We start from the raw sequence: 18,318 nt of genomic DNA on the forward strand, positions 1-18,318 counted from the left end.
GCCTCCGCCAGATCCATAACCACCGCTACGTCTCTCGTAACCACCGCCGCCTCCGCCAGATCCGTAACCACCACCTCCTCCGTATCCGCCTCCTCCGCCGCTACGGTAACCTCCACCGCCACCACGGCCTCCTCCACCGCCACCGCTTCCTCTTGACTGAGCCTCATTCACAGTGATGTTACGGCCATCAAGCTCTTTTCCGTTCATCTCTTCAATCGCATCCCTCATGGATTTCTCGTCCTTGAAGGTGACGAATCCGAATCCCCTTGATCTTCCAGTCTCACGATCGTTAATGATCTGTAAAACATAATCAAACAGATCCACACAACTCAGAACAACCAATCGAAGAAGACGTTGAAACAAAAAACACGATGAAATAAGCAAAATCGATCGATCTCCGAGCTCACAGAAGCAGGAAGATGAACGTACCGATGGGACAAAATAAGTAACAGTAACAAAGAACGAACGAAGAGAGAGAGAGCATAGTAACAGTAATCGAATCAAGTAACAGAGAAACTCAGATCGGAATCAGATCCGTCGAGGATCAGAATCATCGGAATCGTCTCGATCCGGGAGTCCGATCTCTCGTGTAACAGACCTTAGAATCGATAACTTCGCCAAATTGCGCGAACGTCCTCTCAAGATCCTGATCTCCGGTGGCCCAGGCAAGGCCGCCGACGAAGCACCGGTACTCAACTTCAGCCATTATTTTGGATTAAAAAAAAAGGGAAATTAGGGTTTCGATAAATGAGAGAGAGACTTGTGTGATTTGAGATGACAAGACAGAGCCTTAATTTATAGAAGAGGTGTGACGTATTAATAACTAACTAGGGTTAAGATATTTTCTAGGGTTTGATGAACGTTTCGACTTTAATTGGGATTTTAACTCTGATTAACACGGTACTAGTATGGTTTAGTGGATAGGCCCACATCATGTGACCATTATGGAAATTAAAGATTTTTTTTTTCTCCTCGTTTCGAGCAAAAGAATATCTTCTTGCGTAAAAATATCTTTCTTCTTGAAGTGACACTTATACCCCTTGTCTCGTTTTTATGTGATAAAATAATTGGGTCTGGGCCATTGTTACTTACTATTACTGGGCTTATCTAAATTAATTTGGAAAAGGTTAAATAACTTTTGGCCCAAAGAAACTAAAATAAAATAACTTTCAAATTGCAAAACCGGTTTCTAGCTGTAGTAAACACATCCCCAAACCATTCTTGCACAAGTCTCCCATCTTTGGCATCTTTCAAGTGTAACACATACTCCTTCTACAAGACCTTCAATTTCCCAACATGATATGCATAAATCTAGGCAGACTTTAAATCCATTTACATTTCTCCATTCTAAGTATCATTCGTTTTATCAAAATTCCAAATAATAATTATCGTACAGTAGTATTTTTTCATTTAATTTTAAAATGACTAAAAAAATATGGCTATCAGTATCAGTATCATATAGTAGTAGGATAGTACTAATTAATTATTATGTTAAATGATATTTTAAGAGTTCGTTAAGCTGTATTGGGCGGGATCGATGAAAGTCAAACCCTCTCAAAACGGCGCCGTGTATTAGAACATCACTTTCAAATTTTCTCGAGATAGATCGAACCATAAATCTTGGGAACGTGCGGCGCCGAGTATACAAACGAAAGATCGATCCCACAACTCTCAATTTGTTTTTTTTTTCTTTTCTTACACTTCGTTATACTTTCTTACTTTTACTTTCTTTCAATCGGCCGCTGTTCTTGACCAGTATGGAGCTTCTTTCTCTCTGTCCAGAACAGTTCTGTAAGAAGTTTATATACTATTATAATATATTGATATTCCAGTTGGTTTCGTATTTTATTAGACTTTCCCATCTTTCTCTCTCTAAATCTAGGACCAAAAAAAAAGACATAGAAGAGTTAGAGAGAGAGAGAGAGAGAAGGCAGCAGAAGAAAATGATTGGTAACCAACAATACTAGTTTTGATTACGACGAAGTGCACAGACAAAATTAAAATTGTCACAAAGTCGCAGAGGTAACAAAAGAGTGAAGAAGAACCCCTTTTTTTGTTTTTTTTTTCTTTTGTTGAAAATCATACATAGAAAAGTCATACAAATATAAAGTTTCCTTTTTTATCGGATTCGAAGGAAAACCAAAAAAAAAAAAATCTGATTTTTTTCATTAATCGCAAAGATTCTTTCTAATTGAATCACTAAGGAAATGAAGGGATTTAAGTTATTCGATTTAGTCATCAGGTTTTAGAGAAACCATGGTGATTCTGAAGAAGACATCCTTGCTTGTCTTCTTCTTCTTCTTCTTCGTCTTGTTGTTAGAGTCAACGTTCCAGCAACAGACAAGTTCTCTGCATGAGAAATCGGCGCTTCTTCTGTTAAGGTCTTCCCTTGGGATAAGAAGCAGAGATTGGCCTGTTAAAGGCAATCCTTGTCTCAACTGGAACGGCATAGATTGCGATAAGAATGGTAGAGTAACTGACATCAACATTTCAGGGTTCAGAAGGACTAGGATTGGGAATCAAAACCCGCAGTTCTCAGTTGATGCGCTCCTCAATCTCACCCGTTTAGCTTCCTTCAACGCCTCAAGGTTCTCTCTTCCAGGTCCAATCCCGCCTTTGTTCGGATCACGTCTGTTGACTTTAGAGGTGTTGGACCTTAGCTCTTGTTCAATCACGGGGACCATCCCTGCAACTTTGACTCGGCGGTTATTACGCCTCACGGTTCTTGATCTTTCCAATAATTCAATCAGTGGCAAACTTCCTCCGTCTCTTACCTCTCTTCAGAATTTATCAGTTCTTGATATTTCCTCAAACTCGGTATTTGGTTTGATTCCTGCTAATATTGGGGCACTCTCCAAGCTCCAGCGTCTGAATCTTTCGCATAACACCTTGTCTTCTGCAATACCTTCATCACTCGGAGACCTTTCTGCTTTAGTCGACCTTGATCTCAGCTTCAACCACCTGTCAGGTTCGGTTCCATCAGATTTGAAAGGGCTAAGGAACTTGCAGACTCTTGCAATTGCGGGAAATCGCCTTTCAGGATCCCTATCTCCTGATCTGTTCAGTTTCATGAGTAAACTACAGATAGTTGACTTCAGAGGCAGTGGTTTCATAGGGGTTTTACCGTCCCGGTTATGGTCGTTACCGGAGCTGAGGTTGCTAGATCTTTCTGGAAATCACTTCTCTGATTTGCTGCCGAATACCACTGACAATATTGACTCTACTGTCTCCATGCTTAACATTTCCGGGAACATGTTTTACGGCAATCTCACACTTCTACTGAGAAGATTCCAAGTTGTTGATCTTTCAGAAAACTATTTTGAAGGTGAAGTTCCAGACTTTGTGCCAACCAATGCTTCCTTGAGCAACAATTGTCTTCAGGGCCCAGAGAACCAACGGAAGTTGTCGGATTGCACTTTGTTTTATTCAAAAAAGGGCTTAACTTTCAACAGTTTCGGACCACCTGAAGAGAAGAAGAGTCCAAAATCTTCCTGGTTAAGCCACAGGAAAATAGTTATACTAGCTGCAGTTGGAGGGTCTATATTGGTTATGCTCATTCTCATATTGTTACCAATAACAGTGAGTTTCTGTGTCCGTCGAAGAAACAGATCATCAACAAGTAATCATCCTAGAGGTAGACACAACGGTGTTGGCCCATTGCCTCCTGATGGAACACTTCCCTCCAGAGGAGGAGTCTCTATAAACTTTGGGAGTCTCGGATCATCGTTTACCTATCAACAGCTGCTCAATGCCACCAAAGAGTTCCGTGACTCGAACCTGATAAAGAAAGGACAATCAGGGGATCTTTTCAAGGGGGTTTTAGAAAACGGGGTTCAGATCGTTGTGAAAAGAATCAGCTTGGAATCTACAAAGAACAACGAAGAAGCGTATCTAACCGAGTTGGATTTCTTCAGCCGGTTTGCTCATCCGAGAATAGTCCCATTCGTAGGAAAATGCTTAGAGAGCACACCCCATAAGTGTTTGGTGTATAAGTACATGCCTAACAGGGATTTACCAAGCTCATTGTTCTATAAAACCAGTTCCCTTGTTGAGGAGGGATTGAGATCTCTCGATTGGATCACCAGACTGAAAATAGCATTGGGAGTAGCAGAGGGACTTGCTTATCTGCACCATGATTGCTCACCGCCCGTCGTCCACAGGTAGAAAAATCATCACTTTTAACTGTTTTCACTTTCAATCCACATCATACTGATCTTGAGAGTCTTCCAATGTAAATGCCTTTTTAAAGAGATGTTCAAGCAAGTAGCATTCTCTTGGATGATAAGTTTGAAGTTAGGCTTGGAAGCTTCAGCAAAGCCTGTCATCAAGAAAACAATGGCCGTCCCCGAAAAATAGCCCGGTTGCTCAGATTATCCCAGTAAGTGTCTCTGCTTCACTGCGTTGAAACACTTTTTAACCCAATTTAGACTAAAAAATCTAACAACAAGCTTGCTACTGTTTCCCTACTTTTCAGGTCTTCTCAAGAAAGTGTTCCTGGTGAGTTTCTCTCCAAATGTTTTAACAACAAGCTTCCTACAATTTCTATATGTTCCTTCTAACAATCGTCAAAATCTAACAGGGTCTTCAGCTACAGCAACATGTGCCTACGATGTGTACTGCTTCGGCAAGATACTTCTGGAGCTAATCACAGGAAAACTGGGAATCAGCTCATGCGACGAAACCCAATTCAAGAAAATCTTAGCCGAGATAATGCCTTACATATCATCGCAGGAGAAAGAACCAGTGATGAACATCCTAGACCAATCTCTTCTGGTCGACGAAGACCTCTTAGAAGAAGTCTGGGCAATGGCAATCGTCGCTAGGTCTTGTCTAAACCCTAAGCAAACGAGACGGCCGCTTATGAGACACATAGTTCAAGCCCTGGAGAATCCTATGAGAGTCGTGAGAGAAGACAGCAGCGAATCTGAGAGATTCCGAACGACTGGATCTTCGAGAGGATCTTCGAGTAGCGGCCGAGTGTTTGGTAGTTGGAGACAGAGCTTGTCTGATCCAGTCGCCGCGGGAACTAGTAGCCTTCTGTCTCAAGCGGAGGGTTTACCGACGGGATCGATGTCGACGAGAGAAAGTAGCCGTGGCGCGTCGAGCCGACGAAGTATGAAAGATGTATAGAACACACGATCCAACATTTTTTACCTTCTTTTTTTTCTTTTAATTATTAATTTTCTTTTGTGGTTATGATTTGTTTTCTTGTTGATAAAAAATTTAATTCCCGTAAATTTATAATCTTTTCGAATGGGTCCAATCCTAATGGCTCTAGTCTTATGACATTCTCTGGTAGCAATTTGGTTGGGGGCAATTAATATAAAGGTTCTTGTTAGCTAAACACAAATTGTATCGTACATTGTGTACACACAAATATTGATATGCAATATTGCAATTTGAGATGAGTACACACAAATATTGATATGGAATGGTCATGTCCAAAAAGACTACAAATAAAGGAGCATCAACTTGAATAAAAAGAGATTACCACTCAGATTCCAATTCGGCAGATTGGATTCCGTTTAATGAGAAGAATGATACACGAATTTGAGTATAATGAAACACATATTGAGTATATATGGCAATCGAACAAGGGAATGTTTATACAAAGAAGTCAGAAGAAGTAAAGATCTCGTGGTTTACCTTGTGTCCAAACAAATCTCGGATGTTCTCGATATCGTATAATATCATTGTTGGTCTGGTTTATGAACAAAAACCAAGGTAGAATCAGCAACGAACGACCCTGAAATGTTGAGGGAAATTCAAAAATCTTACCTTTCACGAGAAAGACCCCAAGCAATTACTCGAACATCCTCGGGGAGACCCATTGGTGACGCTGACGACTTAGTTGTAGTCAAGGTTGAATACCGCAGACAAGTGACCCGAATCAGTGATCTGTTCATTGTTCTGCAAGAATCCTAGTATCGCCTCTTCCGCCATTTAGGTTCTACTTTCAACCACCTGCAAGCAGATGCAAAATTAGACATCAAAACATGGACCTTGTAAGGACACTTGTTAGAGCAAAGAACATCATGCCGAGACACTGAGAAGAGGATACAAATTACATTATGACGAGCTCCTGGAGATTGAAGCCGTACCAGTGTAAATATAGTGTGGCTTCTGCTGTTCTACAAGTTGAAATTATCTGAACCAACACGGCGATGTTCTGCAATTGAAAACAACAACGTTAAGTAGAGGCGGAACAGAGAGAGAGTAAATAAAATCAAAACATGTTTCAGGGGTTGAATTTTCTAATAACCTTCTCCAGCTGCAATAAATGATAGTGCATGGCCAGGAGACAAAACAACTTCTTCCTTGATACCCTCCACATAAGTGCCCTAGAAAGAAAAGAAAAATGCAATATGAACCATTATCTTTTTTCAAATGATATCAAGTTCATATATAATTCATCACGTTTATTTTATAGGTAGTTCATCAAGTTCAAGTTCATATGTAATTCATCACGTTTATTTTATAGGTAGTTCATCAAGTTCAAGTTCATATGTAATTCATAGGTAATTCATCACGTTTATTTTATGCAGAGCACAATGATTGTGGGTGTGTGAGAGAAAATGGAGAAAGCTAAACACCCTATAGAGGTTGAAGCGAACCTGGGAATCCTCTCTAACACGTAAATTATGGCATGTTGGATAAATTAAATAATTTATCACCTGATACAAAGACGGTCATCAAATAAACTGCAGACAGCCGAAACATAGAAGCACACTTTAAAAAAAAGAAGATCATGAGTAGTCTCCGCCAATTCTTTATATTGTTAAGCATTTTAGTTCTCAAAGATAAGGCAGAAGAACAAGAAAACATACCCCAGCCTAAAATATCTACTTTTCAGGGATTAGTATGTATATATCAAGGATAAAACGTTCCACTTACGTCATTGTATATATCAAGATATGAAACACGAAGCAGGAAGTCCTTTCGTGGAGTCTGAAATAGTAAAAACATAGCCAGTTAGTTAGCATGAAATCATATAATAATTTTTTTTTTAAAAAGCCGTGAGAGTAAGATATGAACCCCGTTAAGACCACTTGACATCCTGGATGATAGTGAAAACGTCTTCTATTGCTAGCGGTATCATACTATCATCCCAGGTGATTCTTGATCACCCTATGCATATTGCAAAAGGAGCCAATGGCAAAACAAAAAAGAACATCAGATAGGTACTAAAGACCCAACTGTCCAGGTAGCTAACTTCGCTAAAGATAAGAACAGCCAATCTAAATGAGCATTTCCAACTCACATAAACATCAGCTATAAATTATGGCAAGTGGTCTTTGTATGGTTTCTTTTGCTACCATGTAAATGTTTTAGACTAAAACAGAATAACCAGCATGTACCAAAGGGGAACCAAGTCGAACTGTGGAAGAAGAGATCCCAATTAATAGCACATGTGTTGTGTATTGAAAAACTAGAGAGAAAGGTCTTAAATCATCGGGAAGTGAAGGATTTGGAGTAGTCGATTGCGAGAGTATAGGCGACGGCTTCGCCTTCTTCTTCTTCCTCCTCTTCTCTGCGGACGACATCGGCGAGAGAGACGAAATCGCCGTTGATCAACCTCCGGGGTTTTTGTTCTGAAGCGCGTGTGCTTAATTCGCTTATTAAGAAATAAATTATGGGCCCAATTTAGAAATGGGTACAAAAATCATTTACGTTTTAGTTCCTTCATGGGCCTTAAATCATAATTTCAACGTAAACTATAGAAACAATATTAGGGTGTATGCAAGGAAGGAACTTTTGAAGTTGAACTGCTGCTTCTCTTTGTTTAGTCGAGTCTGAAGATGAACTGAATAAATAAATAAAACTTTGTTAGATCAAAAGCTAACACCCCCTGCAGTCCGAGCCGGTGACTTGTGAACGCTCAGACTGGACCAGTAGTACCTTTTTGTTCAAAGGTTTTGCTTTGAATTTTGGTGCCTTCTCGAGTTCCTATTACAAGTTCTGCAAGAGTTTTTTTGGAGCACAGGGCCACAAGGCTCCTTGGTTCAGTAAAGTGACGCCTCCAATCATTATTCTGCATGGGACGAAAGCAAAGGCATATTAGATGGCATGAAATTAAGGGTTCTATGCATCCAGACAACTTTTCTAGGGGTGAAAAGAAGCTTAATACCTGATTAGAGACTTACGAGGAAGCTATGAAGATACTTATGCATGTTGGTTAGCCCTTGCCATTGTTTGAAGATTAAGCTATGAGTCTGTTATGTTATCAAGTTTTGATACTCGCAGATGAAGGGTATTTACCTGAAAATTCTGGCAGATGTGGTGTACTTCTTTTTGGTGCAGGCAAAGCTGGAGCTGTCGAGATCTGCACTAAATCACAGAACTCTTTAGGTTTCATGGAAGTTGCACATTATCTCTAGTCTTTATGATGGTCTCCCTGCAGTCAGTGAGACAGTCAACACATGAAATAAAAAAACCATCAATCACTTGACTAGAATCGTTTGAATTTTTTATTTATTATAAAACTTGAAATGACAAATGCATACCTTTATTTGGTCGTCATAATCTAGAAAGATGGGAGTAGTTGAAGAGAAACACCATGGACAAGACAAGGTCCTCCGATCCACACTGGCAAAAAGATTCTGAGTGAGGGAATTCTATAATTATAATAAAATGATCTAACAGGGAATTTTACTTACAGATGGTGAAGCAGAGGATTTAGAAGAACACGAACTCGCTGATGTATGTCAAGTATCATAACATCTCCTACAAGGGTCCCACTGCATTAAGAAAAAAAAAAACATGACTACTAAAAAATAGTAACACTTTTGTCTGTTGGTCACAAAAGTGAGAAGAAATATAAACTTACATCACAAGCAGCTGAGACATTGAAGGTTGATGTAGAGTTATTTTTATAGGCTTTTAATCTCTTCGTTTCCATGATTTTGTATTGCATTTTAAAATACTCCCACCACGTTCTACAAAAAAATAAATCAATGAACGGTTGTTAGCAGTGACAAGAAAAAAAACAGAATTTAAAGCTTGAAGTGCCAGAATATATATAGTTTACCAGTCTTTGCAGCAATGTAAAGAACTTCATTGCCTGCACTGTCGTCAAAAAATCTACATGAGGCCAACATCTCGTCCTGCATTTCAGTATATAATCTCGTTAGATCCAATACAATAATGTTGGAAGTTTGTATATAAAGTTAAAAGATACTAAGAGTAAAACCAAACTGACCTTCTCTTTTGATAGACTGGCAACAGCAGTAGAAGCATTCGCCTCCTAAAGCCGACAAAGTGGACCACCAAGAGATACATGAAATTTAACATTCTTGCTGTAAACGAAAAATATTCACAATCTAAGATACATGTTGTTTACAATCACTGTTCTAAAGACGATAATTGCATCAAAGAGTTCTTTTTTACCTCTGCACCAGTAGGGAGCACACGAATTGAAAGCAACAGCCAACTGTTGTCCTCCACCATCCCTGGAACTTTCTCACAACTCCAAACCATAAAATCCAGAGACATAATTTATCTCTATTAGTATACAGAAAATGCAAAGTAATTAATGAGTAGTGGAAATCGAATAAGAGTACTCACTTGCAACTGTTTGGCAATACGCAAGTAAGACCACCTTCTCATGTACTGCATCAAAACAAAATGCATAAGATCCACTTAAGTTTCTTTTTAAAAGAGAGAGATGATTGCATCAAAGAGTTCTATTTACCTCTGTACCAGCAGCAGGCACACAGATTGAACGCAAGAGCCAACTGGTTTCCTGCAACATCAAAACAAAAAGCATAATTAAGATTCACTAAAGCTTCATCATATCTCTGTCTGTTATTTAAAAGAAAAAGAGAGAAGATTGCATGAAAGAGTTCTTTTTACCTCTGCACCAGCATAGGGTACATGGATTGAACGCAAGAGCCTACTGTTGTCCAGCAACATCCCTTGAAGATTCGCACATGTCCAAACCATAATCCAGAGAGACATAATTAATCTCTATTAGTATACAGAAAAAGCAAACTGAATAATGAGTAGTGGAAATCGAATAAGATAACTTACCTGCAAGCCTGCAACTGTTTGGCCATGCGCAAATAAGACCACCCTGTCCTGTGGTTGGCTTGATGATACTCGTGAATCAGATTAAGATGACAAAATTGATTATGAAACTTGTCCATTCTTCAAAACCATTTCGGATCTGCTGCTGCTGCACAATATAAAAATGAGAAGAAACATGGTCAACATTTTTATTTTTTAAAAAGGTCGATAGAAATAACGATGGTGTGAAGTGAGGAATGAGACCAAATTATAATGCGAAGATGTAAAAAGCAAACCTTGGCATGTTTAGAGAGCTTAAGATCCCGGTTGAAGGCTAACAAGGCCATCTCCTTGGCCATTGCTTTGCTGGCTCGGAACCTGAGAAAATCATCAGGTGATAGGCAATGGAGAAGAAGAGAAGAGGATTTGGCATCATAAAAATAGAGGTCTGAGAACAAACCTTACCGAGTAATTGGACCATACATAGATACCATGGCTTTTNAAAAAAAAAAAAAAAAAAAAAAAAAAAAAAAAAAAAAAAAAAAAAACTCATTAAGCTCTGATGTAGATTGAAGACTTAACATGTATTCAAGATATATACATTTCCACCTTCATGATTACTATAGCAAAAATAAAATAAAAAGTAGAAAATATTCCCAGATGAAGGGTATTTACCTGAAACTTCTAGCAGATATGGTGTACTTGTTTCTGGTGCAGGCAAAGCTGGAGCTTTCAAGATCTGCATCAAATCACGGAATGCATTGGTTAAAACTTTAGTTTTCTATTTATGAAGTACAAATATACCTTGATGAAACTAGATGCATTGCCTTCTTGTTCACTGCTTTTTCACAGGTTGAGCTTAAGACTTCGGAGTGAGAAAGACCTCGTTTTGCCCTGTGGAGCAACAGAGTTGCTGGTTTTGAATTGAGAATCTACATAATCAGTGATGTTGAGAAAAGAGTTTCAGTCATGGAGTGAATCAATCTGATTTTGTAACAATTTGGCTCACCTATTTTGATTTTCCTTCATCTAGCTTTTGCTTTTTGATGGCTTGACTTTCCATAATCAGTTTGGTAGTGCTAGCTACGTTTCTTTCCCTGTAATGAGGATATCAACACACACAAAAAAAAAAAAAAATTACAACAGGAACTTGAGACCAGAGTTGGTATCAGAATGGTTATTAAGAATGTTACTTACCCTTTCACATGTTGCTAATGACTGCATTCGGCTTAGACAACTGTGACTGGTTTTTGTTTTTTTGGCCCGAGTGCAGTATAGATTCCTCAAACGTCAGAAGACTAGCTATCAGCAGTTTGATGCTTTTCTTAAAGTCCATCGACTGGTCCCTACCTTGAATGATGATCTCCTTGACCTGATTCACAAATAATTAACCGTAAATTGTAATTGTAATTGTAACCAAAAAACAAAACAACTACAAGTTAAAAAGAAAATTCGACTTGAGTCAAAGACCGTCATCGATCAAATCACTAGAACCAGTTTATGTTGTTACCTTAAGCTGGCTGGCGACGTTTGTGTTCGGAATCACCGAGAGAGAGTCAAATAAATCAATCAACGCCCACCTGTTTCATAGAATCAAAAAGAAACAAACCCGTCAAAGTTACAAAACCATATTATAGCGAACCAAAATATTAGAAGAAGAAGAACAAGGAGGAGGTACCTATTATCAATACCAAAGTTCAGATCAGTCCTCACTCCTCTGAAAGTGCGGAAACATCTGTTCCATTTTGATTTCAGACGAGGGGAAAAAGACGATGCTCCAAATACGCTCAGACCTGCAATCAAAACAATCAGACCTGAAACAAAACCTAGAGGTGTTCTTTTTTTCTTCTTCTTCTTCTTAGACATCGGCTCATGGTGTCATTCATGGAATTAGTTGCAGATGGTCTCTACCATGAATGGTGACCTCCTTTACCTGGTTCAAGGACAGTTAACCGTAAATTGTAATTGTAACCAAAAAAGCAAATTCGATTGGAGTCCGAAGACCATCATCGATCAAATCACTAGAACCAGTTTATGTTGTTACCTTAAGCTCGCTGGCGACGTTTGTGTTCTGAATCACCAAGAGAGAGACAAATAAATCAATCAACGCCCACCACCTGTTTCACAGAATCAAAAAGAAACAAACCTATATGTCAAAGATACAAAACTATAATAAAGTGAACCACAGAGTTAGAAGAAGACCAATAATAAGAAAGTACCTCATATTAAGACCAAAGCTCAGATCAGTCCTCACTCCTCAGAAAGTGCGGAAACATCTGTTCTGGTTTGATTTCAGAAAAGGGGAAGGAGACGATGCTCCAAGTTCACTCAGACGACCTGCAACCAAAACCATCAACGGTATCAAAGAAGAAATAAACAGTCAAGAGTTGAACTAAAAGACGCGATAAAGAATCTTAGCTACTGGTTGGTTACTGGTTTTTCCCTGAGGCTTACTATGTATTGTAGCTACTGGTTCTAACGGCTCTTTATCCTGAAAATAACAAGAATGGTTAGAAAAAACGTAGTTGACCTTAAATAAAAGAGATGGATGATTGAAACAAAACCTGGAGGTGTTCTTTTTTTCTTCTTCTTCTTCTTCTTCTTAGACATCGGCTCATGGTGTCATTCATGGAATTAATTGCAGATGGTCTCTACCTTGAATGGTGACCTCCTTTACCTGGTTCAAGGACAATTAACCGTAAATTGTAATTGTAACCAAAAAAACAAAACGACAACAACTTAAAAAGCAAATTCGATTGGAGTCCCAAGACCATGATCCAGTTTATGTTGTTACCTTAAGCTCGCTGGCGACGTTTGTGTTCTGAATCACCGAGAGAGAGTCAAATAAATCAATCAACGCCCACCACCTGTTTCACAGAAACAAACCTATATGTCAAAGATACAAAACTATAATAAAGTGAACCACAGAGTTAGAAGAAGACCAATAATAAGAAAGTACCTCATATTAAGACCAAAGCTCAGATCAGTCCTCACTCCTCAGAAAGTGCGGAAACATCTGTTCTGGTTTGATTTCAGAAAAGGGGAAGGAGACGATGCTCCAAGTTCACTCAGACGACCTGCAACCAAAACCATCAACGGTATCAAAGAAGAAATAAACAGTCAAGAGTTGAACTAAAAGACGCGATAAAGAATCTTAGCTACTGGTTGGTTACTGGTTTTTCCCTGAGGCTTACTATGTATTGTAGCTACTGGTTCTAACGGCTCTTTATCCTGAAAATAACAAGAATGGTTAGAAAAAACGTAGTTGACCTTAAATAAAAGAGATGGATGATTGAAACAAAACCTGGAGGTGTTCTTTTTTTCTTCTTCTTCTTCTTCTTCTTAGACATCGGCTCATGGTGTCATTCATGGAATTAATTGCAGATGGTCTCTACCTTGAATGGTGACCTCCTTTACCTGGTTCAAGGACAATTAACCGTAAATTGTAATTGTAACCAAAAAAACAAAACGACAACAACTTAAAAAGCAAATTCGATTGGAGTCCCAAGACCATGATCCAGTTTATGTTGTTACCTTAAGCTCGCTGGCGACGTTTGTGTTCTGAATCACCGAGAGAGAGTCAAATAAATCAATCAACGCCCACCACCTGTTTCACAGAAACAAACCTATATGTCAAAGATACAAAACTATAATAAAGTGAACCACAGAGTTAGAAGAAGACCAATAATAAGAAAGTACCTCATATTAAGACCAAAGCTCAGATCAGTCCTCACTCCTCAGAAAGTGCGGAAACATCTGTTCTGGTTTGATTTCAGAAAAGGGGAAGGAGACGATGCTCCAAGTTCACTCAGACGACCTGCAACCAAAACCATCAACGGTATCAAAGAAGAAATAAACAGTCAAGAGTTGAACTAAAAGACGCGATAAAGAATCTTAGCTACTGGTTGGTTACTGGTTTTTCCCTGAGGCTTACTATGTATTGTAGCTACTGGTTCTAACGGCTCTTTATCCTGAAAATAACAAGAATGGTTAGAAAAAACGTAGTTGACCTTAAATAAAAGAGATGGATGATTGAAACAAAACCTGGAGGTGTTCTTTTTTTCTTCTTCTTCTTCTTCTTCTTAGACATCGGCTCATGGTGTCATTCATGGAATTAATTGCAGATGGTCTCTACCTTGAATGGTGACCTCCTTTACCTGGTTCAAGGACAATTAACCGTAAATTGTAATTGTAACCAAAAAAACAAAACGACAACAACTTAAAAAGCAAATTCGATTGGAGTCCCAAGACCATGATCCAGTTTATGTTGTTACCTTAAGCTCGCTGGCGACGTTTGTGTTCTGAATCACCGAGAGAGAGTCAAATAAATCAATCAACGCCCACCACCTGTTTCACAGAAACAAACCTATATGTCAAAGATACAAAACTATAATAAAGTGAACCACAGAGTTAGAAGAAGACCAATAATAAGAAAGTACCTCATATTAAGACCAAAGCTCAGATCAGTCCTCACTCCTCAGAAAGTGCGGAAACATCTGTTCTGGTTTGATTTCAGAAAAGGGGAAGGAGACGATGCTCCAAGTTCACTCAGACGACCTGCAACCAAAACCATCAACGGTATCAAAGAAGAAATAAACAGTCAAGAGTTGAACTAAAAGACGCGATAAAGAATCTTAGCTACTGGTTACTGGTTTTTCCCTGAGACTTACTCTGTGTTGTAGCTACAGCTGATTCTAAACGGCTCTTTATCCTGAAGATAACAAGAATGGTTAAAAAAAAATTGTAGTTGACCTTAAACAAAAGTGATGGATACAACTTATGTGCAGAGATAGATACAGACTTAGAACCTACCTGCCGTGTCAATCATATTGTCCTGCAACCAAAAAAATCCAGAGACATAATTAAAATCTATTAGTATAGAGAGAATGCAAACTGACTAATGAGTAGTGGAAATCGAATAAGAGAACTCAACTGTTTGGGCAAAGCGCAAATAAGACCACCTTCTCCTGTAGGTTGACTTGATGATACTCGTAAATCAGATTAAGATGACAAATTTTGGTTATGAGACTTGTCCATTCTTAAAAACCATCTCCTGCTGCACAAAATAAGAATAAGAAGGAACATGGTTAAACAAATAATTAAACACTAAACTGTAATTGTAAACAAAACAACAAAAAAAAATTTTAAAGCAAAAGTTGCATAACCTGTGTGTGATCCGCACCCACGCTTTGGAAGAGAGAAGATCCCACAGCAAAGAACACCGGAGAGATCCTAAAACACAAGAGATATAAAAGTAAGTTAGACCAGAATCTAGGATTTTCTATGGGTTAAATTGCCAACAACAATAAGCAACAACGATGGTGTGAAGTGAGGAATGAGACCAAATTAAGATGTACATAATTGCGAAAAGAGCAAACCTCTGTTAAGAGCTTAATTAAGAGCCCGATTGAAAAACAAGGCCATCTCCTTGGCTCGGAACCCTAGAAGACCTGCAGAAGAAGAGGAAAAAACATAAACAATGTCAATACAACGAGTAAAAGTAGTCGATCCCAAAGAGTGGTGTGTTCTTGTAAATTCAGATACAAGCCAAAGACTGTACTGGAGTGTGAGAGAGGGAAACAGGGGAGACTTGACTTACTACGAGTCTACGAGAGAGAGAGAGAGGGGAAACCGAAGGAGAAGAAGGGGGACGAACCAGAGAAGAAGGGCGGAGTAGGCGGTGGCTGAAACCCTGAGATGCTTCGCTCCGATCCGTAGAGAGATTTTAGGGTTTTTAGATTTTAGATCTTAGGGTCTCGCGGATTAGGGTTTCTATCGAGTGATGATGGAGGACTGAGAGAGAGAGAGAGTGGCTTATCATCGTCTCGACATGGATGGATCATCGTCGTCTTCGCAGAAGCAGAAGAAGAGATTATTTCGCTTTTTGTTTTCTCAAATCGAGAAGTGATGAGTGTGGAGCGCGTGAGTCTCTTTATATAATAAATAAAACTAATAATACTTAATAACGTTAACATCATTTAGGAAAAGGAAATTTTCCTTTTTCCAATTTTTTTATTTACCTAATCCAAAATCTATTTTCTCACGACACGTGTTCTCTTTTGTTTGACATTCTTAATTGGGCTTAGTTTAGGCTTTTGTTGTTGGGCTTATTATTAGGGTTTGTAAATCAAACCTTTATTAGAGTTTGCAAATAAGATCTCTCCATCAACCACTGCGCTTTTATGCACATCACAACCACCAATCTCTGCACCAGGGCTCGAGACAGGCTCCCAAGTTTGGGTTTTGGGATCGAAAACCTCCAGCCAGTTAGATGGATTGCTGCAGTCTTTGCAGCCTCCTGTCACATATATCTTTCCATCAAGCAAATTAGCGGCTGGATAGTTAGTTCCTCTCTACCCGCATGCTTGGACCTTTGCCCCACGTGTGAGACTGACAGTCCAAGATCGAGACGCTAGACGAGTGTGCTACTTCTTGGTCGATGGGTCCGCCAAGATATCAGAACCAACCGCAACGAGACCTGACCAGTGCACACGACGAGAATGGAGTACTGGGATTGCCGCCAAAGCATACCCACTTGACTTCTTCTTCTTCTCGATGAGGTCGTCATCATTGGTTAGAGTTCGATTAGGTTTCAGGCAGAGAGTGAACCACCTAGGGTTAGGGTCATAATCTCCATCTTGTAAACACACATAGAGACAACTCTCGGTTCGGTTTAAAGAGGACCGGATCTTGTAAAGCTCCGGTAAGGCAATAAGCGAGCGGAAACTCTTGGAGACGAGGGAGAGAGTTGGATAATACAATCTCGAGACGCGTGCTAAGCAGCTCAATACCATGCATTGTATGTGTCTTTCCACTGCTAGTAACACCATAAGCAAAAAAAGTTCATGTCAAATCTCCAACCCTGAGTCAGAAGATATGTTGCAAGCAATGCTACTTGCATACCAATTGGTCTAGAGGATATTTCAATGAAAACACACAATATCCCTTACCGTTAACACCTTCCATAGCTGCCTTGACTACTGGCCTTGCAGCTACATCATAAGCGTCTATAGTAGTTGTTTGTGGTCGAAAAACTTTATCTGGCATCAAACACACAAATTCTGGAAAAAAACATTCACTCAGACTCAGACACTATATATATATATAATCAAATTAAAAACAAGCTAAGCAATGGCGGAAAAAATAATTGAGGTGAAGACAATACCGAATGCGTAAGCTGTAAGTGGATTATACTCGTGCCTGACCAATGTATCGCCATCAGGGTACCAAGCAACTTCATCTCCTCTTTGCATCTATAAGAAACTGTAATCTCGGCAATAGATCTGGTCCACGGCGATCAGATATATCAATATACCTCAATAGACGAAAATTGGTTTAATGAAAAAGCCGTGCACCGGGTAAAAAAAAAAAAAAAAAAAAAAAAAAAAAAAAAAAAAAACGAAGCCAAAATGGAAAGGATGTAAACAAATTTATATATTTTGGTGTTTTCTTCTTTTTCTCTGTCTCTCTCTCTTCCCTTCAGTTTTGTTTCCTTTTAAAAATTTTCAAAATGCTTTATTTATAATTTCTTTGTTTTTATAGTACCATTTTGTATTAAAATGTGTTTACTGTGAACACTGTCCAATGGGAGTGGAGAGGCTCCGTGGCATGGCAAAATATATTTATGATTACAATATTTTACGAGAAATTTGTTTTTTTTCCAGTCATTAATTTAATAGTTTAATTTATTATTATTTTTCACAAAACTGTATTATAAAATAAAATGAATAAATAAAAATATGTGTAATTTAGTTTTAAAATGTTGTGTAATTTTAAAAAAAAAATGGTATGGCAATTTTTTTTTAATATATTTTATTTTCCCTCGTGCAAATAGAATAAGAATCAAATTTGAAGGACATAATACATATAAATACATGTCGACCAATCGTAATAAAGTAGCACCTTGTTTGGTTGAAAGAGTAATAATACCACATGTTCATTTTGATTTGTGGTCAGAGTTTTTTTGGTGTGTGTATATAATAGTATAGTATAGTATATTTTGATTCTAAGGGAGTGAAGCTCATCAGCTCACACTGCTCACTCATCACATGGAGAAAGGGTATATTTCTATCCGTACTATTTGTAAAGTGTATATTTCTACCTGAACAAAAGAGAAGTGTATTATCCAACCGGAACGCCAATAAAATTCAAAATTACTACCCAAACTTTGAATCGTTATCGATAATACTACATTGACACAAAAACTGTTAGTCAACCGTTAAATATGAGTGATTCATATGACACATAAGCAATGATGTGGCAAGAGTTTTTGGAATCAAACTCAAAACGACGTCGTTTTGATTTGGGGGAAAA

At 38.6% G+C, this 18,318-nt stretch overlaps 1 protein-coding gene, 2 long non-coding RNA genes and 1 pseudogene across 35 annotated transcripts; 1 reads left to right on the forward strand and 3 right to left on the reverse strand.

The window, feature by feature from the left end:
- The window catches only part of LOC104720840, a 1,169-nt pseudogene extending 376 nt beyond the window's left edge, over positions 1 to 793 (reverse strand).
- Positions 1,668 to 5,298, forward strand: LOC104720841 (probable LRR receptor-like serine/threonine-protein kinase At2g16250). 2 transcript variants are annotated; one of them, XM_019231529.1, is made up of 5 exons: positions 1,668 to 1,791; positions 1,883 to 4,160; positions 4,250 to 4,378; positions 4,475 to 4,497; positions 4,580 to 5,298. In XM_019231529.1, exons 2-5 carry the CDS (start codon positions 2,257 to 2,259, stop codon positions 5,128 to 5,130), a joined length of 2,607 nt encoding a protein of 868 aa, XP_019087074.1. In that variant the 5' UTR covers positions 1,668 to 1,791; positions 1,883 to 2,256; the 3' UTR covers positions 5,131 to 5,298. The 2 variants fall into 2 exon arrangements, with proteins under 2 accessions (XP_019087074.1, XP_010437041.1); XM_010438739.2 differs by having other exon boundaries at positions 1,668 to 4,160.
- Positions 5,473 to 10,506, reverse strand: LOC104720842. Of its 18 annotated transcripts, XR_002033915.1 has the most exons (21): positions 10,466 to 10,506; positions 10,302 to 10,383; positions 10,030 to 10,174; positions 9,853 to 9,914; positions 9,692 to 9,742; positions 9,565 to 9,609; positions 9,388 to 9,466; positions 9,200 to 9,296; positions 9,029 to 9,104; positions 8,828 to 8,936; positions 8,658 to 8,738; positions 8,505 to 8,586; positions 8,129 to 8,395; positions 7,900 to 8,032; positions 7,036 to 7,804; positions 6,895 to 6,948; positions 6,615 to 6,674; positions 6,263 to 6,341; positions 6,102 to 6,169; positions 5,779 to 5,964; positions 5,473 to 5,701 (listed from the first exon to the last, which is right to left on the reverse strand). It is a non-coding gene; the product is annotated as an uncharacterized LOC104720842 (long non-coding RNA). The 18 variants fall into 18 exon arrangements; XR_002033920.1 differs by having other exon boundaries at positions 6,263 to 6,948; positions 8,129 to 8,182; positions 8,260 to 8,323; XR_002033919.1 differs by having other exon boundaries at positions 6,263 to 6,948; positions 8,145 to 8,151; positions 8,260 to 8,395.
- LOC104720844 lies at positions 10,683 to 15,906 on the reverse strand. 15 transcript variants are annotated; one of them, XR_002033854.1, is made up of 24 exons: positions 15,662 to 15,906; positions 15,384 to 15,455; positions 15,171 to 15,237; positions 14,939 to 15,061; positions 14,818 to 14,839; positions 14,676 to 14,716; positions 14,445 to 14,562; positions 14,280 to 14,352; positions 14,050 to 14,162; positions 13,940 to 13,976; positions 13,705 to 13,822; positions 13,540 to 13,612; positions 13,310 to 13,422; positions 12,965 to 13,236; positions 12,800 to 12,872; positions 12,570 to 12,682; positions 12,225 to 12,496; positions 12,050 to 12,122; positions 11,684 to 11,938; positions 11,516 to 11,585; positions 11,203 to 11,377; positions 11,015 to 11,102; positions 10,810 to 10,937; positions 10,683 to 10,744 (listed from the first exon to the last, which is right to left on the reverse strand). It is a non-coding gene; the product is annotated as an uncharacterized LOC104720844 (long non-coding RNA). The 15 variants fall into 15 exon arrangements; XR_002033862.1 differs by having other exon boundaries at positions 13,919 to 13,976; XR_002033859.1 differs by having other exon boundaries at positions 13,908 to 13,976.

This window comes from Camelina sativa, chromosome 11 (assembly GCF_000633955.1).
Source record: "Camelina sativa cultivar DH55 chromosome 11, Cs, whole genome shotgun sequence".
In the NCBI taxonomy this organism is placed as follows: domain Eukaryota; kingdom Viridiplantae; phylum Streptophyta; class Magnoliopsida; order Brassicales; family Brassicaceae; genus Camelina; species Camelina sativa.